Raw genomic sequence first — 27,987 nt, 5'->3', positions numbered from 1 at the left:
CCCAATTGGCTCCTACAGGCGAATATACATTACATTACTGTCACTGTATTTCGTAAATGTGCTTTATTGGTAAGAACTGAATTCTGAAATCTAAATATATCCACTGAAATTATAAAAATTGTTTAAAAAAAGCAGCAGCCTGAATCGCTGCCTATATTTTCACATGGAAGAATAGACCAGCATTTGTTTGAAGTCTTTGTGTGTTCTGATTATTCTGTTTACCTAGTGTAGCCTTGATCTGGGTCTAGACAGTTTGTACTTGCCAATTCAGTGGAAATTATCAGTATCAGATTTTTAACCTTAATTCTTGCTGGAATCAATGGTTACACCTTCTAAATTTTTTATCAATGAAAATGTATCCAACTTTACCAAAAGATGCAAAGTTATTATTTGCCTTTTTAAATTTGCACTCACTAGCACAGAGATGGGCACTAAAACTCTGAAAACATTCACTATTTATGCATGTACAGTACCTGTGTTAATTTTTAAAATTTAAAACATGGATTAGCAAAATGGCAGAATCCATAAAAAAATATGGGCTGTCAAAAGCAATAAACACTAAAGAAAGCCTCTCAAGAATACAGGTACACCAATATTTTTAACATTGCACAGACCTCAAGTGGCATTTTTCATCTTCTAAAAGAAAAGAAAAGAAAAAAAAAAAAAAAAAAAAAAGGACAGATACATGTAGCGAATGTTGCTTTAAAAAAATATTATATTTTTAAACATATGTGTCAAAGGCCTTATAAGTTAACAGCAAGTTCAAATAGTTTGTTATGGTAAACCAATAAACAGAATGAAACGCTAAATGGAGCAGTGTGTGGGAATGATGGCATTTAAGTGGTGGAAATAAAATTAACTTTAATAGCCAGGGATGAGCATGTATTTTGCAAGTTGTCAAACAGCTGAGTATCGTGCATAAGCTCTGTACTGTCAGAATTCTATCATACATAAATCAGTTCATCTTCTCAGGAAGAGAGAAGTGCAAATCAGTAGGAACGGATGGCAGGAGGGACTGATGCACAGTCTTGTTCATCCAGGGTTGAGTCAATTACAGGTCTGTATTTTAAAGTAACCTGGAAAAAAAAGAAAATGGTTCAACAAGCCAAGTATTAATCTAAAGGTATTGAAGAAACACAAGTAAGACGTTGCAGCTAGGACTCCCTTTCTGTGTGTTCTATATGGTAGGTCTTATGTTCAAGGGATGTCTTATTTTTCCATGAAGAATTCACAATGTCACATGCACTGCAGGGACAGAGCATATAGAATGTTGGCTTTCAGCCACCAGGAGGAGCTCATCACAGCACACTCATACAGCACAGCAGTGACCGCATATGGTATGGTGGCAGGTGACGGGATAATGGCAGACTCTGTGCCGCTCTACATCTGCAGCTGCTCTACAACGGACGATGAAGGTAGGAGACAACATTGGCGGGCTAAAAAGAATCCCAACTGCATGCCCTGATATTCTGTTCGGCAGGCATGCTTCCAAAAATAATCTTTGCAATTCAGAAAAACTTCTATTAGGGCTTTTCAGGAGATATCTTATTTTTGGGGAAATAGGGTAGTTGGAATAAAACACTGATGGAAAACCATCTTTTAACCCTTTGAGGACCAGTCCCAAAATGACCCAGTGGACCGCGCAAATTTTGATCTTAGTGTTTTCGTTTTTCCCTCCTCCCCTTCTAAGAGCTCTAGCACTCTCAGTTTTCTATCTACAAGCCATGTAAGTGCTTGTATTTTACAGGAGATAGTTGTACTTTGTAATGGCGTCTTTCATTTTACCATAACATGTATGATGGAATCCCAAATATATTATTTAGGAAGATATAAATAGGTGAAGTCGTAAAAAAGAATGCAATATGGTAACGTTTGGGGGGCTCCTGTGTCTACGTAATACACTATATTGTAACAGCGGCATGATACTATTACTCTATAGGTCAGTCCAAACACAACCATATGCAGGTTACACAGATTCTCTAATGTTATATATATATTTTTTTATGAAATCCTTTTTTTTGGCAATTAAATATTAATAAAATGGGCCTATTGTGACACTTATAACAGTTTTATTTTTTCCCCTATGGGGCTGTATGGGGTGTCATTTTTTCCGCCATGATCTCTAGTTTTTATAAATAACATATTTGTGAAGATCGGACGTTTTGATCACTTTTTATTGATTTTTTTAAATATATAATGTAACATAAAATCGGTAATCTGCGCACTTTTTTCCCTCTTTTCGTGTACGCCGTTTACCGATCACAATAACGCTTGTTATATTTTAATAGATCGGACAATTACGCACGCTACGGTATATTATATGTTTATCTATTTATTTATTTTTATATGTTTTATTTATATAATGTGATAGGGGGGATTATTTAAACTTTTATTGGGGGAGGGGTTTTGGGGTAGTGTAATAGTGTTTTGAACTTTTTTTTTTTTTTTTTTTTTTTTTTTTACACATTTGAAGTCCCTTTGAGGGACTTTTACATACACTACTTTGATTTTTACACTGATCATTGCTATGCCATAGGCATAGCATTGATCAGTGTTATCGGCGCTCTGCTCATTGAGCCTGCCTGTGCAGGCTCAGTGTAGCAGATCGCCGATCGGACCGCAGGGAGGCAGGTAAGAGACCTCCGGCGGTCCGTCACACTGCGGGGGTCCCGATCGGTAAGTGACAGGGGACTCCCCCTGTCACTTACACTTAAACGCCGCCGGCGTTTAAGGGGTTAATGACACACGGCAGCGCGATCACTGCAGCGTGTCATTACCGGTGAGGTCCCGGCTGCTCACTGCAGCCGACCCCCACCTCCTATGAAGCGCGCTCTGCTCCGGAGCGCGCTTCATAGTGGGAGACCCACCCAGGACGTACAGTTACGTCCAGGGTCGTCTGGTGACTGACTTCCATGACGTAACTCTACGTCCTGGGTCGTCTAGGGGTTAAAGGTGGTATGGGATTTTTCATATCCTTTCTCCCCAGAATTCCTTGTGGAACAGGACTAGCCTTAAGGGTGCTATTAGACAAAGTGATTTTTCGTTTTCTCCAATTCACGATAAACAATTGCAAACAAGCACTTTTGCAAACTACCTGAAATCGTTCACCATTAACACACAGAATGATAGCTGTAAGTTACGATCACAATTACAATCATAATTACGATAGTTCATATGTTCTAGTACATAGGAACAATCGTAATACAGAACGAAGCATGTGGACAATTGCGAACAGTTATCAATGATTTTATGGTCAGCTCGAAAAATGTGTTCAACGACATATGAATGAATTTTCATTAGTTGTATGATCGTTGCCTGCATACACTAATCTTTCCGTATAATAAGGCCATAAGTCTCCATGTTTATTTAGGACACGCTTCGCAAAAACTATCATCCCTTTAGTCCCATGCCAATAGGCCTCTTAATAGCCAGACAGCATCCCGCTCTGTACTGGTGAGAAACAAGAACCCCAAAACAAATGTCTGCAGATGGGTATTTTTTCTTTTTGGAGAGATTTTTGACTTTGAGTAAAACCCTGACTTAAAAGGAAATGTCACCATCCTAAGGTGGTGCGAGAAGTCCTTTTTAAACATATATGACAGTGCAGAATATTTACAGAAGTCTCTTGTGTACAAACAAATTACCTTGCCCTTTTTATCAACAAATGAGAGTGTGTGTTTTCTCCAGTGTTCTTCCATTGGTTTCTTCTGCTGTCCTTGCAGTGGCTTAGAGAAATCATATTCATCAACTCTAACCTACAAAAAGGAGAAAAAATATGTATCAAAACTGAATGGGTGTGTATAGACTTTATACTAGGGCATTATAAATGCACACTAGACCAATTTGCTGTGAATTTTATACCGATAAATCCACAACAGATTACAGTACCAGCAAAACAGATGTGAATTTCCAAATCTCATTTACACACTGCACAATTAACCTCTTAAGGACCCATGATGCACCCATAGGGGGGTTCAGAGAGGGGTCACACCATGACCCTGTCCTGAACCGCGCAGCTCCCAGCTGCTGTCAGCGGGTAGAGACCGCAGCAGTCACCATCCGCCACACCCGGCTAATTAACAGTTTTAATGCCGCTGCCAGAACAGACAGTAGCATTTAAATGCCTTTTAAACCTCATCTGTGGTGTGGTGGTCTAGTGGACAGATTGCATGGTACAGATCATGCTACAAAAAATGACCCCTCAAATAGCCCCATAGACCAAAAAATAAAAGCGTTATAAGGATGGTAAAAGAGCAATTTTAAGAACATTTAGCTCTTTTTTTAAGTTTTCATTTTTTAAAAGCCATCAAATAAAATATTATATAAGTTGCCTATCGTCGTAATCGTACTGACCTGAGGAACATAGATAACATGTCAGTTTTACCATAGGGTAAATGGCATACCACGAAACCCCCAAAATGAAAAAAGGTTGTTTTTTTTTTGTTTTTGTTTTTCAAATTTCACTGTGTAAATAATTTTCTCCCAGTTTCGCAGCATATTTTTTTGGAAAAATTAAGTCTGTCTTTGCAAAGTACAATTGGTGTCACAAAAAATAAAGCTCATGTGGGTCTATAGGTGAAAGAAATGCACTATGGCCTTTTAAACAAGGTTTGTAACCTAGACAACAAGCTGTCAACAATTGGTGGTAAACAACAGCGTAACAGGAGGGGGCTGCACGTTTGCTAAATGAATGAATTTGCAAAAATATTTACCCTAACAAAAACTACAAGTTTACCCATGTTAGTTGAGATGGGAATAAACCTTTAAAGCCCACCAGACATTTATGGCATGAACCACTGCTAAACCAGAAACGTTACATACTCTATCAAGAAACCAGAAGTCATGTTAAGGTCTTACACTTATATACATCATGGAAAAGAACACATTATACTCTCACCTTATAGTCCTCTCTTGCATGAGCACCACGACTTTCTTTACGAGCCTCAGCTCCATAAATAGTCTGAAGTGCATTAAGCATTAAGTTTTGTAATTCAAGTGACTCCACCAAATCTGTATTCCACACAATCCCTAAAATTAGATGGAGCGATATCATTACAGCAGTCCACAAACCATAGAAAAATGCCACCCGCTAGATGGGGTTATTTTAGTTTTTAAAAGGGAAACACACAAAGACATTACATGTAAATAAAATTATTTTTTATTTTAACAGTGTATATAAAAAAAATTATAATAATTTGGACCTGATTGGGAATTCTTTGCACTTTTAAAAATGAGTCTCTAGACAATCAGTCTCTAGACAAGCGATTTATCCCTAGACAAAAGCTCCAACACAGGCTAGGAAATTTAACTATATCCGATTGCAGATAAGGCCTCTGTTGGCAGATACTGACAGTGAGTGAGCAGGAGGCCGGGCAGCATTGATTAGTCACAAAGAAGAGGGAGGAGAAGAGAGGGGTGAGGCTTGCAAGAGTGTGGCACAAACACTGAGCCACAACTCACTCCTCTTTGACTCTTTATTACAATAGAAGACCTGAGATTGTGAATAATCCACTGCACGGACAAATTAACAATAGGTACCATGCTCACAAGGGGACTGCCAGCTACAACACACTGTCAGCACCTCAGGTAGGGCCCAGGTACTGACTGATACCCTTTAACTAGGGCTACCAGGGACATCACTTGGGGTTAACTAGGGCTACCTGGAACATCACTAGGGGTTAACTAGTCTGCCAGGGACATCACTGGGGGTTAACACCAGCTACGAGGGACATTACTGAGGGGTTAACTACAGCTACCAGGAACTTTTCTGGGAGTTAACTACGGCTACCAGAGGTATCGCCGGGGGTTAAGTACAGCTACCAGGGGCATCACAGGGTTAACTACACTAGCAGGGGCAACAATACTTTGCCCTGCCCCAGGGGCTGCCAAGCCACTGCTGCACATGGTATAACACGAGTGCAGCGGCCTTGAAGTTTATGGACCTCAAATGATTTTATAAATGCCCAAATGGCCCTTGACAGGAAAAAAGAATCCCCACCACTGGCCTAAAGTATGAGCAGGCCGAAATACTGAATCCATTATTAGAATAGTTTGTATAATTACCCACTAATTCAGTTCAAAGCACATAACTTATATTCTTTGACTGGTGGGTAATCAGTAAGTAAATGATAAAACCACAGCGTTGATACCCCCCCCCCCCCCAAGCCAATTGCCAAAGGAATATATTCTATAAGTGGCCCTGTGATCAATAAGGCTATGTTCACACATGGCATTTAATGCATAATATAAGTGTCAATGAGCACTATTTTGCAGTGAATTGTGCAAATCACAGTAAAAATCTATTTTTGTCACAATTCAAATTTGGCACAAATGTCAAAACCCCAATGACAGGCTCAAGAAATAGCACTAATTCACACTAATTAAAATGCTATGCGTAAACATAGCCTAAGCAAACACTTGTTTGTAAGCTTATCACGTTTTATGCACAGCTGAAAATAGTTTAGGAGGAACATGTCTATGTAAAAGATGTATTTTTACAATAATTGCTGCGAAAAGAAATGTTTATGGAGCCATTGCGGTGCCTCCCCCCCATTCCCAAAACTACACTGTGTAAAATGATCCTTCTAATGTGCATTGATTGACATCCTATATACATCTGGCAATCTTCAAAGGAAATGATCTAAGGAGAAACTAAAACAATAACGCCCAATACCAGAAAAACAACCCCACAATGCATTACCTCTATCAAAAGTTTTGATGTCATCCATGCATGCGTTGATTGCACTTAACTTTTCACAACCCTCCTGTAGTATAGGGCCAGTTCGGAATACAGCGGCATGACTCTGCATAGTCTGTATCCAACACAAAGCAACGTAAAAGGTGAACAACTACAACATATTATGCCAAATAAATACATTGAAACACTCAGCACTGCAAGGGAAGGTTTCCACATTCGGGTTTTTATACAGTTTGTGAAGCCAAGCCAAATAATAGATTTAAAGTGTCACTGTCCAGGCGATTTTAAGAAACTTTGTAATTGGGTTTATTAGGCAAATATGCCATTATCTACCCCACCCCCTCCCTCCTCTCTCTAATTCACTGCTCATTATCAGGAAATCTTGACTCTTTTACATCAGTCAGGCCCTGTCTGTTCTATGGAGAGGGGAGGGGGGAGGAGGGGGATTAGTGGGCAGCAGAGAAGGATTACACAGCAGGAGCTATGTGAAAGCCTCTATTCAGAGGTCAGTGATGTAGCTATAAATTAACTGTTTGTTGTCCTGTTTTGGTGCCTCATCTACCTCCACCCCTCCCCTCTCCACAAAGAACAATAAAGACAGGGGGGGGGGCTTTAAAATGCTTTTTCATGATAAAAAAAAAAGCATTTTTTGGCTAATAAACCCAATTACAAGGTTTCTTAAAATCTGTCTTTTATTATTTTATCATTCAGTCTGATAATTAGGACTGTTCACAGACTTTTCTACAGTGCTGCACGCCACCATTAGCTCCCCTTTCTTTTTCCCATAGAATGTACAAGTAAATGTAAATGTACCAATGTCCTCGGGATGTTACAACATGTAAGTATTTTTTTGTTGTATTACATTGAACCACTAATTATAATTTCAAAGAAGAAAACAGGATAAACAGCATTTGCAGCAAAATAAGCGCCCCTAATGAATACTTGGTTGCACACCCTTTGGCATCGATGACAGCCTCCAAACTTTTCATGTAGCCATCAATTAGATTCTTGCACTTTTAAATGGTATTTTCTCCCGTTCTTCCTTTGCAGTTTGCTCTAACACTTGAATGTTTGTAGGGTTCTTTTTCCCAATGGCAGATTTCACCTCAACCCAAAGATTTTCAATGGGATTAAGGTCAGGACTCAAAGGGGTAGTGCGGCATTTAACATTTATTCACTAAACATACATTACAAAGTTATACAACTTTGTAATGTGTGTTATTTAAGTGAATGCCCCCCCCCCTCCCCATGTTCCCCCCACCCCGAAAATGTGGTGCATAACTATGCTCAGGCAATCACGGCCGAGCAGCTGATGACGAGGCAGAGGGGGGACGGCATGAGGGACGGCTGGAGTAGTTCAGCAGTACAGCACTTGAGTAAGTATACTGCACCACACTTTCGGGGTGGGGGGGGGATTGGGTGAACACAGGGAAGGGGGACATTCACTTAATAACACACATCTTACAATGATGTATAACTTTGTAACGTGTGTTATTTAGAGAATAGATGTTAAACGCTGCACTACTCCTTTAATCCTGATTGCTGGCCATTTTAAAACACAATTTTTCTTTTTCAACCATTCCTGTGTAATTTTAGATCATTGTCTTGCTGGAGGACCCATGATCTTCGACTCAAACCAAGTTTTCTTACCCATGGTAGGACATTTTGCTCTATAACAGTGCTTCTCAAACTTTTTCTACTGGAGCCTCACCCAACAGACCAAGGCAATGCCTGGGCCTCACCAGACTGACCAGATTGTGCCTGGGCCTCACTATCTATGGTTAAAGTCCATTTAAAAGTTGAAAATAATGCTAGGGCTAGCTTTTATCCGTCTCCCAAGCACTATATGCTAATAAAGCAAGTACAAAATAAATTAATAATGTTGCTTAAATGGAGATTTTTGCAAACCGCAAAAGGACTGTGCAGATCATAGTTACTTTTGTGAAAACTGGCTCCCCAGCTGGGCCTTACCAACAACAAGGGGGCGCCTCACTGGTGAGGCCTGCTTCACAGTTTGAGAAGCACTGCTCTATAATCTCTTAATTCTCTGATTTTAGGATTCTAGTGAAGGCATCCAGTACCAGATGCAGCAGAGCAACCTCACAACATTATGGATCCTCCCCCATGCTTAGGTGTTGGTAGGGTGATATTTTTCTTATAAGCTTCATTGTGCTGTCTGTAAACAAACAAACAATATTTATTTCCATGGCCTTTACCCATAATCCTATGCTTGGTATAGTGTGCAGCGTATGGTACTTGTTAAACCCATGACCCCAGACTGTTCCAGGTTGGCCTTCAGGTCTTTGGATGGTTTTTCCACCATTCTCACAACCTTCCAAGACTTCTTGTCAATCTCTCTCTTCCTCCCACATCCAGGGAGGTTCTTGACAGTACTATGCTTGGCAAACTTCTAATAACATTGCACACTGTTGAGACTGGGATACCAAGGTCTTTGGAGATGGCCTTTTACCATTGGGAAGTCTTGTGTTTGCCAATAAGGAACAGGGCCTAACTTTTTTATATTTAAGTCATCATTCATTGGCTAATTTGTGTCACATGGACACCAACAATCACAAGCGATTCTCATTTGTGATTTAACAAAGGCCAGTCACAATGTGTTTCCATACTATTTAAATGTAAAGGGTGCCAATACCAATGACATCTAGCTTTAGGTTTCCATTGTTTTTCCATTTTAAATCGTTTATCATTTGCCCTTTTGTATTTTTGTAAACAAAAAAAAAGCTGTTTCACGCAATTTTTTTTTTTTTTTTTTTTAAGAGATTTCATTATTGGTCCTTCATGGGTACCAATAATGATGAGCAGGACTGTATTGCTACGCACAAATTTTACACCTGCTTAGGAGAAAAGCTTATGTAAATAATTTATGTAATTTAATTTAATTAAGTTATTTATTTAACTTAATCTAATTTAATATAACAGAATTAAAGGTGAACACACAAGCACAAGCTGGCAGCTGCATGTAGGCAAAATGTGCCAACAAATCACTGTGCAAATTTGCCGGCAAACTGGTGTGGCAACTGGCTGACACATTTTGGCCACATGTCAGCCGACAGCACGTTTTTCTCCCTGGGATATATCAAACATGTAGCTTGGTGTAATTGGACTTCAGGTGATGCAACCATTACAGGCTGGGCTGATGTTGATGCTTTGCAAAAAACACATGCCACATTTCACTACAAACTGCCACAGAACTGCAAGTGAGGCAGGAGAGGCAGTTTGGCCACAGACTAAGGGTATATTCACACGGGCGGGCTCGCAGCGAGATTCTCGCTGCGATCCCGGCAGTTCCTGTCAGTTCCCATAAACTACATACTTGCTGCGGTCTAAACGACCGCAGCGAGTATGTAATTATACCGCGCTTAACCCCTTCTACTCCCGCCGGCTGTAAGCAGCATACATTACCTGTCCTTGCTGCACGGGTCCGGCGTCCTGCTCTCCCGTCCGGCCAATTAGTGTGTTACCCAGCCGCAGCCACTGATGGCCGGACGGGAGAGCAGGACGCCGGACCCGTCCAGCAAGGACAGGTAATGTATGCTGCTTACAGCGGGGGAGCCGGCGGGAGTAGAAGGGGTTAAGCGCGGTATAATTACATACTCGCTGCGGTCGTTTAGACCGCAGCAAGTATGTAGTGTATGGGAACTGACAGGACCTGCCGGGCTCGCAGCGAGAATCTCGCTGCGAGCCCGCCCGTGTGAATATACCCTAAAAGGGATTGTCTCTGACTTGATATCCCATTAACACTTTATATCTCATAAGCTGCAGTTAAGGGTGTTATCCAGCGCTACAAAAACATGGCCACTTTTGCACCATTCTTGTCTCCAGTTCAGATGTGGTTTGCAATTGAGCTCCATTTACTTCAATAGAACTGAGTTTCAAACTCCACCCAAACTTGAGACAAGAGAGGTGCAAAAGTGGCCATGTTTTTGTAGCACAGGATAACCCCTTTAAGGTACTACTGAAGTTTTTACTTTCAACTAGCCAATGCACAGACAAGCACTTAGATATGCTGTTATAAATACTGCTTTATATAAGCCAAAACCAGAAGCGGAACAGAGGGAAAAACATCATAAAAAGATATGGGTTGTTTCAATCCTTGCTTCTACCGGATTCTCTGGATGTAAGCCAAGTTGTCAGACACATTTTGGAAAAACTCTTATGTGGAATAAACCATTTGTTCATGATATGACTTTTTCATATTTGATCAAACTGATGGTTTATAACATGACAATGGTATACAGTAAGTGCGTTCACACCTACAGGATCCGCAGCAGATTTGATGGTGCAGATTTGATGCTGTGTTCAGTTATTGAAATGAAATCTGCTGCGGATCCGATAAGTGTGAACGTACCCTTAAAGTGCTAGAAAAGTATAATACCTTCTGCATGTTGATTCTTATCTCTGAAGTCCTCGTGCTTCCATTAGCAAACCGTAATTTGTCCAGATTTGCAACAGACTCCTCTCCTGCATTAGCTTTGATAGGAGACAATGCCTCTCCTAGAGAGAATTGGGATTCATGAATTATCAAAAAGTGCAAGAAATAGATACTATGGGGGAGATTTATCAAACATGGTGTAAAGTGAAACTGGCCCAGTTGCCCCTGGCAACCAATCAGATTCCACCTTTCATTCCTCAGACTCTTTGGAAAATGAAAGATGGAATCTGATTGGTTGCTAGGGGCAACTGAGCCAGTTTTACTGTACACCATGTTTGATAAATCTCCCCCTATAACTATAGTAAAAAATATATTTTATTTTCAATGTAAATTACCACTTACATAGATCATTAAATTAGATTAGATATACAGATAACTTACATTTTTTAATACACCATAAAAAAAATTACTTAATATGCAAAGGCCTACCTGGCTTGCAGGTCTCTGCTATGCTAAGAGCACAGGCACGACCAAACACAACCAAATCTAAGAGGGAGTTTGCGCCAAGTCGGTTAGCACCATGTACAGAGGCTGAAGCTGCCTCCCCACAAGCATACAGACCGGGAACCACTTTGTCTTCACCATTTTCATGGATGATCACCTACAAGAATACATTTAATAAACACCACAAATCATTTTCCAGACGTAAGTCCTTTTTGCAACATTTAGCTATGTCTGACCATGCAATAAAAACTAATAAGCATAGTCTACATTATGTGCTCTTTTATACCCTTTAAACTCGAAAAGCAGTACTGGGAGGAGACATTCTGCCCTTTAATAATAGTTTAAAAAGAAATGCAAGGAAATGCAAACCTCCTATAGTAAGCTTACTTGTCCTTTGTAGTTAGTAGGTATGCCCCCCATGTTATAATGGACAGTGGGCAGGACAGGAATGGGCTCCTTTGTGACATCAACCCCTGCAAAAATCATTGCAGTCTCTGAGATGCCTGGCAGACGGGAAGCCAACTGCTGAGGTGGGAGATGGTGAAGCTGGAGGTAGACATGGTCTTTATCTGGCCCACAGCCTCTGTAAAAGATAATATTTAAAGAGGAAAAAATATTCAATGTATCATTCAGAATGAACGCAAATGAAGAACATGTTTGTTTGCAGTAATACACAGTTAAGTGATCCCTCACATTCAAGACTTTGTTCCACTGACAAATGGTGGTTTTATTTTTTGTTGGGGGGGGGGGGGGGTTAAAAAAATGTATTAAAAAAAAAAACCGACATAAAATTTTACTTTTTAGACCCTTAGGCCACCATTACGTACCACAGGTGTATTGAGCGGGTTTGAGAGTACTGCCCACTCCATACCCGACAGATAAACCCTGCTAGTAGCCCGCACAGAGCTGACAAACTAAAGGCCCTATTCCACCAACAGATCTGACGACAGATTATCTGCCAAAGATTTGAAGCCAAACCCAGGAACAGACTATAGAAAGAGAACAGGTCATAAAGGAAAGACTGGATTTCTCCTCTTTTTAAATCCACTCCTGGGTTTGGCTTCAAATCTTTGGCAGATAATCTGTCGTCAGATCTGTTGGTGGAATAGGGCCTTAACAGTTAAAATAAAAAGTCCATTGACAGCCAGCTCATGTAGAAATCCTGCACAGCTGAAGGTGAGCCAGCAGCCAATCATTCCGAAGGAAGCAGAAGCAGTAGTAGTGGCCAGAGAGCAGGGCTCAGACAGTGTCACAGACCCACACCATGTGACGCTGTCAACAAAAACTAAAGATAATTTTTAAGGAACACTATGGAATCCCGATGGAACACCCACCGCGGATTCCATAGTGTGCACATACCCTCACACAGCAAAGATGATGGTATCTAAGGGAAGGCCACTAAGTAGGTAACTGGAAGCTGGCAACACATGCCATCAGCCTCCCTCTAAAGCTCGAATACTATTTCATGCTAGTTAATTTTGTTTCAATTTCTTTCAATAATTCCATAAACAATAAACAGATAACATATGCACCACGTTTCTCAGAAAAAAAAAAAAAAAAGTCTTAATTTTTTTGCACAAAAAAAAAAAAAAAAATGGGCTCCTATACTGTAAGTTCCACTGTACTTGGGCCTCCAGACTATGCACCCCCCCCACCTTTAGTTGTTGCCCCATACAGTATACCTTCCCCCTTTGCAGTAAGGCCGTCCCCATACTGTACACCTCCCTCTCCCCTCTGTATATGGCCCACCTACCCTCTGTCTTCTCTTATACAATGTACTGTACATCTTATTACCACTCGGGCCTCCCCTGCAACTTGTGTTGACCATGTGGGGGCGGAGCATAACAAGTCTGGCACTGATTGGCTTATGCTCAGCCACCCCGTGTCAGGGATCTGGTCAGCTGACTGTAACTAGGGCTTATTTTTGTAGCAGAGCTTATATTTTACGCTTACTCCAAAAAACCTGCAAAATGGAACCAGGTCTTATTTTTGTGGTAGGTCTTATTTTTGGAGGAACCCAGTGCTTTGGCAATAAATATAGTAAGCCTATAAAATGTATTCTTTCAGAGGTATTTTTCAATAGATTCTTTCTCAAACTAACCTTCCCTCGCGAATCTCAATGGTCATAGATCGAGAAACAACATCACGAGAAGCGAGATCCTTTGCTACAGGCGCATATCTTTCCATAAATCTTTCCCCTTCACTGTTGATAAGAATTCCTCCCTCACCACGGCATCCTTCAGTTATTAAACAGCCAGCTCCATAAATACCTACAAGTTGGTAAAGTTAAAAAAGAAAAAAAGAAAAAGAAATTATTTGTCTTAAGATAACCCTTCTAAAGTTATTGAAAATGAAGACCTACAACCATGTTTACAAATCACAAAATAGAGATGCATATTGATTTTGGATCTTGAAAACATTGTTTAGATTGAATTAAAAGTTGTTGTTCTTTTTAACTCTTTGCAAAAGGTGTGCTGCAGTAATCTTCCGATAGATAGACACATTTTATAAACACTACCTTTCCTGTGGGCTACACATATATAGAGATTTATAATGCAAGGCAACCAGCTTTGCAAAAAAAAAAATAATAATTTTTACATCAGGGAGACGCACAGTATATGCTTTTAAATGTTGCCACCCAGTGGTTGTAATGTACATTGCAGCCTACTCTGCAGGTCTCAATATTTTATACTAATGGGTGAGTGCCATGGCCTCTTCAATTTATAAATGTGTTTTGTACCCATAATCACCATACAGTGCAAGTTACTGCAGCGTCTTATCACAACTCACTGAAGACAGTAATTTCATTTTTAAAGCCTAGAAAATCCTTTTAAAGATATCTTCACAGGTCCATAAGCAGACTATTAATGCAATATTGCATGGTTGCTCTGAAGCTGGCTGCACAGTTTGTTTCTGACAAAGGCACTGCAAACACGGACTGGCACTCGCTTGCAGACGGAGATTGCATAATGTAAGAGGACCCTAAAAAAACATGCTTGCATATGGTTATCTCCCGCACAGAGACACAAGCCCATGTGGACTGGCCAGGATGCAGTGAGTTTTGTGCTCAAATAAAAATGGATCAGTGCATGATACTCACTGGATGCCGTACAGTTGTCTTTGAAAAGCTACCCCGTAGCATGGACATAAGGCAGTGTAAGAAGCAGAAAATGTAGAGCCCCAGGCAGCACATTTAATAATAAATATGATGTTACAGCAAACTCTGGTGGTGCTCTATAAAAAAGGGCATTATACAATGTCTGTTAAGGGTTATACAAACCCATAACCTCAAAATTATGTTTTTGAGGACTACTGTATGTCTAAACTAATCACCATACTGGAGATTATACCTGCCTATTATACTTTCAGTGAATAGCCATCCTTATATGACAACCATTAATTGTTACTAATTTCTTACTATATTTTTATAGCAATACATAAATTCCTTGCACAGGGGAAAAAAAAAAAAAAAAAAAAAGCATTCATGTTTTTGTATAACCCCCACACTATTAACGTGAACCATTAAAAACTAACCTGTTGGATGAAACTGTACAAACTCCAAGTCTTGGCAGGGTAGCCCAGCTCGTGTCACCATGGCATTGCCGTCACCGGTGCATGTGTGTGCTGAAGTGCAACTGAAATATGTTCGCCCATATCCCCTGGGAGGTAAAAGATTAATTTTATATTTTGAATAACATTTTTTTCAATATATAATGTTTCCTCTCAAGTGCAAACCTTTGTAAGTGACTATCACCTGACTTGATCAAGAATAGAGTTATGAGACTTCAAAGGGAGCAAAACAGCAGAAAAGTAATCCAGAAGATACAACGCTGAGGAAAGCTCTAGTAAAGGACAAACATTATTAATGTGGTTCTCCAACTAAAAGCTTTCTTTTCTCAACACTTCAGCAATGTCTCGAGGATCTATGGTGAAGGCAAGATCTGATATGCTACACCTATAGCTACCACCAGCAAACATAACAGCAGACTATGCACATAAGTCACTTTTTCTATTCATTCCAATAGAGATTAAATTGATGTCCTTGTTAAAATGAATAGAGTGTGCACATAACCCACTGCAAATTTCAGCGACAATGAGTGTTGGTCACATGATCCATGGAAAGACCAGCATGGAGCTGATAACCAGCTAATATACACCATTGTATGTCTGTGTGACATGTCAAGACACACAAAATTTAGCTAGGAGTATTGTTAATGACAGAGCCCACCCAGAACTTCCCCCAGCTTCTGGCTATGGTGGTCCAAAGACAACCCTATAATGTCATTAGAAATAATTATCTCACCCTGTAGCTATGACTGTGTTCTTAGCTTTAAAACGATGTATGGATCCATCTTCCATGCACAAAGCAATAACACCACGGCATTCTCCATTTTCCATTAAAAGATCCAAAGCAAAGTATTCTACAAAATAGCTGGTGTCATATCTGAGAGACTGAAGAAGAAGAAGGAAAAAAAAAAAAAAAAAAACACATTACAATATAAAGATTCACACAGTACATTCAAGATGAGAACAAACATCACAAACAGTCCTTATACAGTTCCAGCACATCACATTTTAACACCTTGACTCTTAAGTGGCCAGAGACTTTTTTGTTACTTTGCCCAGTGATTTAACATCCCAAAGTTTGATATTTGTTAAAGCGGAACTATCAGTAGGTTTGGGCCAATGTACCTGCTGATATCCCCCAGCAGCTGCTTACCTTATGTCCACAGTGGTGGTCTTGTTATTTCTCTGTGTTCCAGTATCGTGGAGCTTTTGTTTAATAGCAGATATACTAATTGCCATCTTAGCAGCGCTCTGGAATTAAGGGTGCTTTTTAAATTAATAATTTAATGGGCACTGCCCCTTCCCTCGGCCGACCGCGCCAACTATCCATATTCATACGTGCATAGTAATGCCTCTTGTTACCTCGCCAGCGCCGGAAGCAGCCTGTCTCCTTCCCCGCACACGCCCGGTAACAGGTGGCATTACTATGTATATATGAATATGCATAGTGGGCGGGGCGGGCAATGCACATAATGCTCATAAGTCAGCAATTAGTATATCTGCTATTATACAAAATCTCCACAATACAGGGACGCAGAGAAACACAACCATTGTGGAAGGTAAGCAGCTGCTGGGGGATATCAGCAGGTACATTGGGACAAACCTACGGATCGTTATGCTTTAAAGAGGTTATCCACTGAAAATTTTTTTCTTTCAAATCAACTGGTTTCAGAAAATTATACAGACTTGTAATTTACTTCTATTTAAAAATCTCAAGTCTTCCCATACTTATCAGCTGCTGCATGTCCTGCAGGAAATGTAGTTTTATTTTCAGTCGGACACAGTGCTCTCTGCTGACATCTGTCTGAGACTGGAAATGTCCACAGCAGCAGCAAATCTCCATAGACTAAAAAGAAAACACCATTTTCCTGCAGGACATACAGCAATTGATTAGTATGTGAAGACTTGAGATTTTTAAATAGAAGTAAATGACAAATCTGTATAACCTTCTGAAACCAGTTAATTTGAAAGAAAAACATTTTCGCTGGACAACCCCTTTAGGGTGGGCTCACACATACAGTATCCGCAGCAAATGTCATGCTGCGAGTTCGCAGCGAAATCCGTTGCAGATGCCTTGCCTTTAACTTCAATGAGATTCAATCAGATTGATATCGCGCTGCGAGTATGAAGAAATCAGCCCCCTTAACCTCCCTGCGGCCCGGTACATACATTACCGGGTCCGCACTCCAGCAAGCTTCGGGGGTTTCCAGAGTTTCTCAGCGCTCAGCCAATCAGTGCGCTGCCCCGCTACAGCACTTTAATTTAAGGACTACATCAAACCAACAGTATGACTGCAATATCAGGCAGATAAGGTACAGCACCCAAACCACCGAGTAGGAGTTGGTACCATGTGCCACAGCCTTCTAAAGTAGAGGTTTTTGCTGTCTAGACCACTTCTACAACCAAAAAATAGTCCTTATAGTCTAGTCATTATGGCTGCTAGATACTAACTAAAGTTTTTACCCCCATAACAGTACCGTGGATGAGCCTTTCTTTGACTAACCTGACTAAAAAAATTATTAGAAGCATTAGAAACACTTGAAACCTAGACTGTGAGCAGACTTCCACCACTCTGAAATCTGTGCCAGACAAATCTCCTGTACTGCAGACCCTCCATCTTTGTTCAAAAAATTCATAGTATAGACAGATGCATTCAACTATTGACAGAAGGCTATGCCTAGCCAGGTAACTAGCCGCCCTCCAGCTGTTGCAAAACTACAATTCCCATCATGCCTGGACAGCAAAGCTTTAGATTTTTAGGGATGATGGGGATTGTAGTTTTGCAACAGTTGGAAGGCTGCTGTTTAACACCTGTGATATACATGGTATGATAGATGGTATAAAAACAATCAGGACCTTACCCTTCCATACAAAGTGTGTAGCAATGAATGTCCAGTCCTATCCGCTACACAGCAGCAGCGATGAGCCTGCCCACCTTTACCATACTTCAGGCTTTGTCCACCAAAAGCGCGCTGGTAGATTTTCCCTTGTTCTGTCCTACTGAAAGGCATTCCATAGTTTTCAAGCTACCAGGAAGAAAATGAAAATAATTAGCTATCACCATGCTGATCGGCAATTTCCTTTGGGAGCGGTACATCATTGGATTTTATGAAACCACTGACAGCGCGCAAGGTAGGCAGCGGCGGGGAAGCAGGGCACGCAAGTATACATTACTGTCATGTCCCCTGCAACATGGCTAAGTAGGACTTTTTCCCGGAACACCTATTTACTATGAGTCTTTCCTGATCCAGATTTGTGAGGACCAGAACTTACCTCAACAACAGAAGCTGGGGCTTGCTCTGTCATATAATGAATGGCATCTTGATCACCCAACCAATCAGATCCTTTCACTGTGTCATAGAAGTGCCACCTCCAGTCATCATCTTCCATGTTACCCAAAGCTGCATTTATACCACCCTGAGGAAATGAATGAATAGAAATATATATGGATGGCTGTACGAGAATAGACAAGCACATGGTAGTTGCATAATTTTAGTGTTATGCAGAAAGGCTGACATCTGTGGCTCAAAATAGGCAGCCACAAGGCAAATCACTGGCAAATCTGGGATTTCTATAATGTTTGGTATCTGAGCTGTAAGGTTTTTCAATGACAGTTGTAAACATATATGGATGGATATCTTTGCACTGATCTTTTGTAGTTAATTATGACTCCTTTAGGCCCTGCTGACCTCGTGTTCCCTTTCTATATAGGCTGTAAATATTCTTCTATACATAATAGCTCAGTGTATGTCAAGGACAATCTTTTGGCAAACACAAGGAGCATAGAGCTTTTTGTGCTAGTTTGTGTAAAGAGCATGTCTTCCGTCTGCTGATAGCCTGCTCTTTTTCCATCTCTCTGCTACACCCCCCACCCCCTTCTCTCACTTTAATAGGCTGTGTTCACACATGGTGGGATTAAAAACCATCTTATCACACCAACTCTTTCTAGAAATAGCACTGAATGTTCCCTTTTTCTCTCTCTCATTTATATTGATATCTATTCAGCTGTGCCACCAGCTCAGTAGATGCTCAGGAAGTGATAGATTCATTAAGGCCCTTTCACATTAATAAAGAAAGTTAATCTGTTTACAATAATGACGCTGTATTGGAATTCCACTCTAAAATACCCACCTGTGCTGCCACTGTGTGAGATCTTGTAGGAAATAGCTTTGTGATACATGCTGTATTAAATCCTGCTTCAGACAAGCCAAATGCTGCTCGCAGTCCTGCACCACCAGCACCAACCACGACTGCATCAAACTCATGGTCCACTACTGGGTATTGTGTAGAAATCTGGAAAACAAAATGGGTAAAGAAACTGTGCAGAAGATATCAGCAAATACTAAAGTGGTTATTTAAAGGGGTTGTCCCATGTATATGTATAAAAATATTTACTCCGCAGCAACTTATTAAAAATTCTGTTTCTGTGTGCAAATGTATATCATATACTTTTTCAATGCACTTCTATAAGCCTGCACTAGTACTGCACAGATATTCCTAGAAATATTTATTTCCGACAGAGAGAACAGATCTATGTGTACTGATATTTTTCTTTTAGAGGCTTATAAAAGTGCATATTGAAAGTATATAAAGCACAAATTATAAGAAGGAAGAAGAGGTGGGAGAAAATTTAATTCAAGTATGTTAGATTCCATACCATTGTGTATTAGTGAGATCTCTGGAGCGGTGTGTGAGGATCTACTTTGCATACGGCAGCCCCCCCCAAAAAAAAAAAAAATCACATTTAGTTCTTCTCCTAAACCATAATTTTGTGTATCTTTGTCTTAGTTAAATGGGTTATTCCAGGATCAAACATTAGTTATCTGCAGGATAGAGGCTAACTAGCTGACTGTTAGAAACCCACTAACACTGAGAATGTAGGTGGAGTGTCCCCTGAGCTCGACTACCCCTCCATTCATTCTCTATGGAAGTTCTGAGCAATGTTGACCACTGAACTATGCCATGTTTGGAGGTCCCATAGATAATAAATGGAGCAGCAGCTGAGCATGTGCACTGCCGTTCAATTCACAAGGAGACAACTGACCTCTGTTGTAGTAATTGGTTAGGGTCCCTGCATTGGGACCCCTACAGCTGGCTGTCTCCTATCCAGTAGATAGGGAATAACCCCATTTAATCCCCTATGCCACAATTAGCGATATTGCCACTAGGACTACAGAATGAAGAGTACATAGTACTGATTTAGGGCCATGCCAAAGTGCTCTGCACAGCTGGTGGCCAGAAGTGCTACTGTGCATGTAAAACTCTGAAAGGGAAAGCAGCGCAGAGATCCCTTCCTTCTCAGGATAGGAGGGGGTCCCAGAGGTCAGACTAATACCAGATGCAATATTATACTCTTAGCAATATGCCACCTCTAAATGATATATTTTCCAGTCATGGCGAGTGGTTACAGACAGGATGCACTTTCCTGTGAATCAGGCATGACTGACAACCTTAATGTAGGGCTTCTTCCTGCATTCAGGCTGTCAATCACGTGTGCCTGGGTGGGAGGGAGTACAGTATCCGATCACCATGACTGGAAAATACAATTACAACAGTGAATAAACATTTTCTCAGCTTTGTCAAACTGCAGCTTACAAAACACTAATGTTTCTACTTGCTTGTATTCCTCCACTGAAAGCCTGCAAGCTGTCAGCGTACCGCATGTGAATATTTAGAGTGATACAGTACTCACCAGTATGCAGCACACAGTAAAAATCTGATTTAAAATCAGCGACTTAAAGAGGACAAAAAAAACCTGACATGTATATACCTAGATAGTTCTGGGTGCCACAATTCCAATGTTTTTCCTTTGTTATGACTTTTCACAAGATAGAGTGAGACAGACAGAAACTTTATTGAGGTCTGAAAGTGGATTGTAAGCGCTTGCGGGCAGAGTCTTCTCTCCCTATATGTACCAGTCTGTCATTTACTCTATTCATGTTGTTTGTGCTTGGTTTTATGTTACCATGACATTGTATGTTACAGAGTGTATCATATGTACAGTGCCTGGGAATCATGAGCCCTTAAAAATCTAATAAGGGTCTATTCACATGTCAGTATATTTTCCAATCCACAATTTTGGATCGGTAAGCAATCCACAAATTTTCATCCGTATTGCATCAGTATTGCATCCGTAAAATACGGACCCCATAGAGCTGTATTGGGTGTGTCAGTTACTGTCCGTACTAGGGCCTGTCTTTTTTTTGCGGAACGGATTGCAGCCCAGTACACAACACGGATGTGTGTATGGGTCCATTGAAATACATTGGTCCTATTTTTCTGCGGATCCGCAATTGCGGACAGGAACAGGATGTGTGAATAGGGCCTAAATGCTAGGCTCAGAGGTTATTAGGTTGTTGTAAATCCTCCTTCATTTTTGACCATAATGGTGCGTTTACACAGACAGATTTATCTGACAGATTTTGGCAGCCAAAACCAGGAATGGATTTGAAAAGAGAAGAAATCTCAGTTTTTCCTTTATGACCCGTTCCCTGTTTATGGTCTGTGCCTGGCTTTGGCTTCAAAAATCTGTCAGATAAATCTGCCTGTGTAAACGCACCATTATGCTAAGTTTACACGGAGCGATTATCGGGCGACTTTTCGCGATAACAATCGAATTTGAACGATAATCGTACGTGTAAACGCGGCGAACGATCGAAAAATCGTTCATTTTGATTTTTTAACATGTTCATAAATAGTCGTTCGTAGTTGGCAAAAAATTCGCTGATCGTTCCGTGTAAAGTCGTCGCGCGATAGTCTGGCCGCTCGCTGCCCCGCCCGGCGCCGGCTCGATCGCCAACCCCGCCGCCTCGATCGCCAACCCTGCCACCCCGATCGCCACCCCCGCCCGCCGCCGCTCCGATCATCCCCCACACACACACTCCGATTGCCGCCGCTGCTCCGATCGCCCCCACCGCCGCGGCCAAGAGCATACGTTACCTGCTCCGCGCAGCAGGTCTTTCGACATCCCCGCCTCCCCTCTTCAGCGCATTGATTGGCTGAAGAGATGAGCCGGGAATTTCAAACGGCTCCCCTTCAGCCAATCAGTGCTGCCTTGCATTGATTGGCTGAAGAGGGGAGCCGGGAATTTCAAACGGCTCCCCTTCAGCCAATCAGTGCTGCCTTGCATTGATTGGCTGAAGAGGGGAGCCGGGAATTTCAAACGGCTCCCCTTCAGCCAATCAGTGCTGAAGAGGAGCACTGATTGGCTGAAGAGGAGCCATTTGAAATTCCCGGCTCATCTCTTCAGCCAATCAATGCGCTGAAGAGGGGAGTCGGGGATGTCGGAAGACCTGCGATCGGAGCGGCGGCGGGGGAGAGATTGGGGCGGCGCAGGGGGCTGCGGTTGAGCGGGCGCGCGATCGCAAAACGATTTTTCCGTACGATGATATATCGTACAGTCTAAACGCTGATCGTTATAAAAAAAAAATTGTTACTTCGAAATCGTTAATCGTACGATCGGGCCAATAATCGCCTCGTGTAAACTTAGCATTAGGCACAGCAATTTCACAATCAATCATTATCACTCTGTATATTAGAGCTTCACTTAACTCAGTTTAGAGGAAAATATTTCTAGAAAACAAAACTTACCGAATCAGAGACTTTAGCAGATGCAGAATTCTTTCCATACACAGTGAAGTGGAAAGTCCTGGTCAATGCAGGGGACACTGCTGCCCATTTCTAGAACAAATAAATAATAATTTATTGTCTGACAATAATCCATGGTGCATACATTACGTAGCCTATTACTCAACTTGCAAATAGTGCAGGAGGGGGTAAGAGTGAGATCCACTTTTTCCCCCTCAATTCTGCCAAAGATTTCTTAGTTCTTATGTTTCATTTGGTTACTCTGCCAGAGGCCTAAGGCCAAGGTGGGTGTTGATGATAGGGCTGGGTGATTAATCGAATTATTTTTTTTAAATCGAAAATAGATTAAAAAAAAACATTGCAAGTGAGCGGGGGCACATTGGTCGCAGCCTCCAGCTACTGAAGCAGAGCCTGAGAAGGGAGAGCGCCCAGCAGCATCCTCTGTCCACTCCGCTGACCCGCACCTATAGAGGGACGAATAACCCCTCCCGGACGCACATGGAGATCCCAGGTCTCTGGAGGAGGCTGCAGGGACTGAAAGATCTGGTGATAATGTCACTGTCACTCCCGATCCCACTGTACAGCTCCAGTAACCACAGCAACACTATCACCCTCACCTTCAGTCCCTTTCGCCTCCTTCAGAGATCCGGGATATCCATGTGCTGCCGGGAGGGGTTATTTGTCCCGCTATAGGGGCGGGTCAGTATACACCTCCATGTGCGGCCGGGAGGAGAGCGCATGTGCCAGTGGTGTGTGACCGGGCAGAGAGGGAGGAGGGTATACCGGGTATGTGCCCTCCTGCCCCATGCTCCCCCCCCAGTCTGCTCCATGCCCCATGCTCCCTCTGGTCTGCCCCAAGCTTCCCCCCCCCCAGTCTGCCCCATGCTCCCCCAATCCCCAAGGTTTTGTGGGGCCCCTAGCTATGTCCCTGCCTTTTATCTGGTTCTTGTACTGCTACACCCCTCATCTATACCTGTACTACTACTAAGCCCCTAATTTGTAACTGTACTAGTACTACTCCTACACCCCTCATCTGTACCTGTACTACTACTACACCCCTCATCTGTACCTGTACTACTACTACACCCCTCATCTGTTCCTGTACTACTACTACTACTACTACTACTACTACACCCCTTATCCACTATACCTTCACTACCACCACCCTACCTAGATGGAGGCACAAAGAAGATCTCCTATATTAAATGGGGCACAGAGTGGCACATATTTGGCAAAGCTACTTATATGGGGCTTGTCTACTACATGGGGGCACAGGGGGAACACTGGTACAGTGGGAAGCAATACAGTTGTCTCAGACATCATTAAAATAGTATCTGACACTGCAAAGAGAAAAATGTTTACTAAGCAAAAAAAAAAGAAAATGAGATTTAAATCGAGAATTATCAAAAAATAATTTAAAATATTGAGATTTTATGTTTTGACCACATCGCCCAGCCCTAGTTAATGGGAGACTTTCTACTTTCTCTGAACTTCAGAGAGGTGCCCTTTATTGCCCCGGCAATCTGTGAAGTCTCTGCTAGTCCCACAAACTCATTGCTCCATAATGGGTCAGATCAATGCAGCAGCCAAAAAGCAATAGAACACCGATCTCATGGATTCATGCAGTATAACTATACTGCATGGATCTCTATGAGAGATCAGAGTGCATATACTAGAAGTCCCCCAGGGGGGCTTCTAGTATATGTGTAAAGTAAAAGAAAAATGTATTTTTAATAACACAAAATCCCCTCCCCTAATAAAAGTCTGAATCACCCCCCTTTCCCCATTTTATAAATAAAAATAAAATAAATAAATAAACAAACATGTTTGCTATCGCCGCATGCGTAATCGCCCGAACTATTAATTAATCACATTCCTGATCTCACACGGTAAACGGCGTCAGCGCAAAAAAAAATCCTAAAGTGCAAAATTGCGCATTTTTGGTCGCATCAAATCCAGAATAATTGTAATAAAAAGCGATCAAAAAGTCATATATGCGCAATCAAGGTACCGATAGAAAGATCACATCATGGCGCAAATAATGACACCTCACACAGCCCCATAGACCAAAGGATAAAAGCGCTATAAGCCTGGGAATGGAGCGATTTTAAGGAACATATATTTTCTTTAAAAGGTTTTAATTTTTTACAGGCCATCAAATCAAATAAAAGTTATACATGTTACATATTGTTGTAATCGTAACAACTTAAAGGGGTAGTCCACCAAAAAAATTTTTCTTTCAAATCAACTGGTGCCATAAAGTGCCAGAGATTTGTAATTCACTTCTATTAAAAAATTTTAAGTCTTCCAGTACTTATCAGCTGCTGTGTGTCCAGCAGGAAGTGGTGTTTTCTTTCCTGTCTGACCCAGTGCTCTCTGTTGCCTCCTCTGTCCATGTCAGGAACTGTCCAAAGCAGGAGCAAATCCCCATAGAAAACCTCTCCTGCTCTCCAGACTGGAAATAATACAACTTCCTGTTGGGCATACAGCAGTTGATAAGTACTGGAAGGCTTGAGATTTTTTAATAGAAGTAAATTACAAATCTCTGGCACTTCATGGTAGCAGTTGATTTGAAAGAAAAAAATTTTTGGTGGACTACCCCTTTAAGGAACATATATAACGAGTCAGTTTTACCCCAGGGCGAACGGAGTAAAAACAACCCCCCCCCCCCCCCCCCCAAATAAAAAAAACACTTTTTTTTTTTTTTCAATTTCACCACATATATAATTTTTTTCTGGTTTCCCGGCACATTTTAGGCAAAAATTACATCTGCCATAGCAAAGTACAATTAGTTGCGCAAAAAATAAGGGCTCATTTGGGTCTCTAGGTGGAAAAATGCAGGCGCTATGGCCTTATAGACACGAGGAGGGAAAAACGAAAACGCAAAAATGAAAACTGGCTGTGTCCCCTAAGGGTTAAAGACTAAGGTGGAGATTTATCAAATATGGTGTGAAGTGAGACTGGCTCAGTTGCCCTTAGCAACCAATCAGATTCCACTTTTCAGTCCTCACAGATTCTTTGGAAAATGAAAGGTGGAATCTGATTGGTTGCTAGGGGCAACTGAGCCAGTTTCCCTTTACACCATGTTTGATAAATCCCCCCTTAGTGTCCTATTAGACACGACAATGAAGGCCTGATCAATACTGTAGATTCTGCTAGATAAGCGCTCGCTTACTGGGCGCATTACACTGGCCGATAATTGTTTACCAAGAACTGCACAGACATTGTTAGCGATGTCTGTGCAGCCCCTGTCCAAACAGTAAATACTTCACCTGTTCACGTTCCTGGTCTTCTCCTGTGCTCAGTATGTGTCCCAGCACCGTGGTGTGGCATCAGAGCTGCCTGAGCTGACAGGCCTCGGGGGTCCTGGCCAGTGATTGGCTGAGCGTCTGAGTGGCTGTCAGCTCAGAAAGGCCGCTCTGAAGCTGTAAGGACACATACAGAGCACAGGAGAAGACCGGAAACAAGGACAGGTGAAGTATTAACTGTTTGGGCAATCAACAGCTGTCCACCGCACATCGCTATTACACATAGTGATATGCAGTTGTCGGCGGATGATTTTAGGTCTGAATTAAAAAAAAACGATCATTGGCTGATCATTGTCTCTATTACATGGAGCGATAATCCCACAAATTAGCTAATTCAGTTGATTATTGCTCAGGGTAATAGGGCCTGAAGGGAAAGATTTCTCACCAGCTGTCACTGGCTTTGGTATAATGAGAGCTGAGCTGTGAGTAGGTCCGCTTTGATAACTCTGGGCCTAAATCCCTTTTATGATCCGTTTAAAAACTGAAACGCTATTCTATGTCAGGCAGTTACAGAGCTTTATTATTGGTGCCAGTGCTGATAAATTGTGTCTGGAAATGCCAGTCCCAGGCATAGGCAGGTAGTCAGTGGCAATGCTGTGTCCCATCATATCTGCAGCAGATCCTGTACATGTGAATGGACCCTCAAGGCAAGAAACTCATGATATTACACCAAACCACATACATATTAATAAGCAGCTTAGTAAAATGGGTTTTCCCAAGATACAGCCTTGTATCCAGCGGGTAGGTGGCCATGATGAGAACAGGACTCGGTGGGTGGTCGGGCACATTGGCTGTAGTGGGGATCTGGTGACTAGAGTGGTCGCACATATATGTGGATCTTCCCTCCATAACTGACTACAGTGTGACGAGGCCTGTGGGCATACGGTTGGCTGCGGCACCCCACACATAGGTCGCACAGATGGAAGCACACGGCCGGCATCACCCTTTGCCCTTTTTAGCAAGAACAAAGGTGACAACACAGCGCCGGCCCAGGTGATCACATCGTCCCACCAATCACAAGAGAGAAGCGAGCAGGACCGTGTCCCGGCCAGCCAATCACCGGCTCCAAGCTGTAAGAGAGGAGGTGACCTTGACTTAGCCCCGCCCAGTCTCCGCTGCCTCAGTTACACAACAGACAGCCGCTGCTCCGTAGGACCCAGGGGAGCCGTTTCCTACTGTCCTGAGCTCCTGGTGTATTACACAGCGCCGCTACTCACCTTACGGCCTGCACCTGATAACACCCTCCGTCCCAGGAGCCGCGAAGCCGCCGCACTCAGTGCTGCCATGTTGCCACCTAACACTGGCGCCTGTCAAGCAGGGAAAGTCTTGCGTCCTGTGTATGAGGCACCGCCCCCTTTTCACTAAACTTTATGCGAACGAACAAACTGTTACACGGGGTCATGTGAGACGAGCGGCTCTAACAGCTTCTCACGAGGCCTTCCCTGGCCAATGGCTGCTAATGGGGCCAAGCTGTTCTCCTATTCCACTGTAACTTACAGGACATGTATTTTTACACTGTATAACCCCTTAGTGGTCAAGTCAATATGGCTCTTATTGCCCCCAAAAGTTTTCTTCATTTTTCATATTGTTGCCTTCTAGGAGCTATCACTTATGGATTTTTTTCAGCAACTTGTTCATATGAGGGCTTGTTTTTTGCGGGTTGTACTTTTCAGTTGCTCAGTTTCAGGGTTTATTTAACTTTTGTGGGAGCATAATGAAAAAAGCTTTTTGGCTGTGTTCATGCTGGGCTTTTATATACGTTATACGGTTTCTGTTAGGTTGGGTCCACACTACATTATTCTGTTTTACTGTATCTGTTTCAGTACATTTGTCAACCACACTGTTATAGATGTAAAAAAAAAAAAGTTTTATTCCACTATTCAATAATGTAGGTCAATGGATTGTGTAGTGTGGCATACAGCAGCATCCAA

The 27,987-nt window shown here is 41.9% G+C and overlaps 1 protein-coding gene across 1 annotated transcript; it reads right to left on the bottom strand.

The window, feature by feature from the left end:
- Nucleotides 1-46: 46 nt before the first annotated feature.
- On the bottom strand, nt 47-27,435 carry LOC138783497 (succinate dehydrogenase [ubiquinone] flavoprotein subunit A, mitochondrial). Its single transcript, XM_069958269.1, has 15 exons — nt 27,274-27,435; nt 22,752-22,841; nt 19,293-19,454; nt 18,435-18,578; nt 18,023-18,187; nt 15,898-16,046; nt 15,129-15,253; nt 13,696-13,864; nt 11,982-12,177; nt 11,580-11,751; nt 11,094-11,212; nt 6,701-6,812; nt 4,898-5,028; nt 3,645-3,755; nt 47-1,076 (listed from the first exon to the last, which is right to left on the bottom strand). Exons 1-15 carry the CDS (start codon nt 27,340-27,342, stop codon nt 990-992), a joined length of 2,001 nt encoding a protein of 666 aa, XP_069814370.1. The 5' UTR covers nt 27,343-27,435; the 3' UTR covers nt 47-989.
- Nucleotides 27,436-27,987: the final 552 nt, after the last annotated feature.

This window comes from Dendropsophus ebraccatus, chromosome 2 (genome assembly GCF_027789765.1).
Source record: "Dendropsophus ebraccatus isolate aDenEbr1 chromosome 2, aDenEbr1.pat, whole genome shotgun sequence".
NCBI lineage: Eukaryota > Metazoa > Chordata > Amphibia > Anura > Hylidae > Dendropsophus > Dendropsophus ebraccatus.
Note: the sequence above shows the minus strand (reverse complement) of the source record. Positions and strands in the feature narration are given on the sequence as shown.

What these genes read in the sequence shown, in the direction of transcription:
- LOC138783497 (XM_069958269.1), bottom strand. Translation starts at nt 27,342, where the DNA reads ATGGCAGCACTGAGTGCGGCGGCTTCGCGGCTCCTGGGACGGAGGGTG. An exon ending in TGTACAGTTTCATCCAACAG is followed by an intron (nt 13,865 to 15,128) that starts GTTAGTTTTTAA and finishes ACCAACTTGTAG; the next exon opens with GTATTTATGGAGCTGGCTGT. An exon ending in CTACTAACTACAAAGGACAA is followed by an intron (nt 11,752 to 11,981) that starts GTAAGCTTACTA and finishes GTATTCTTGTAG; the next exon opens with GTGATCATCCATGAAAATGG.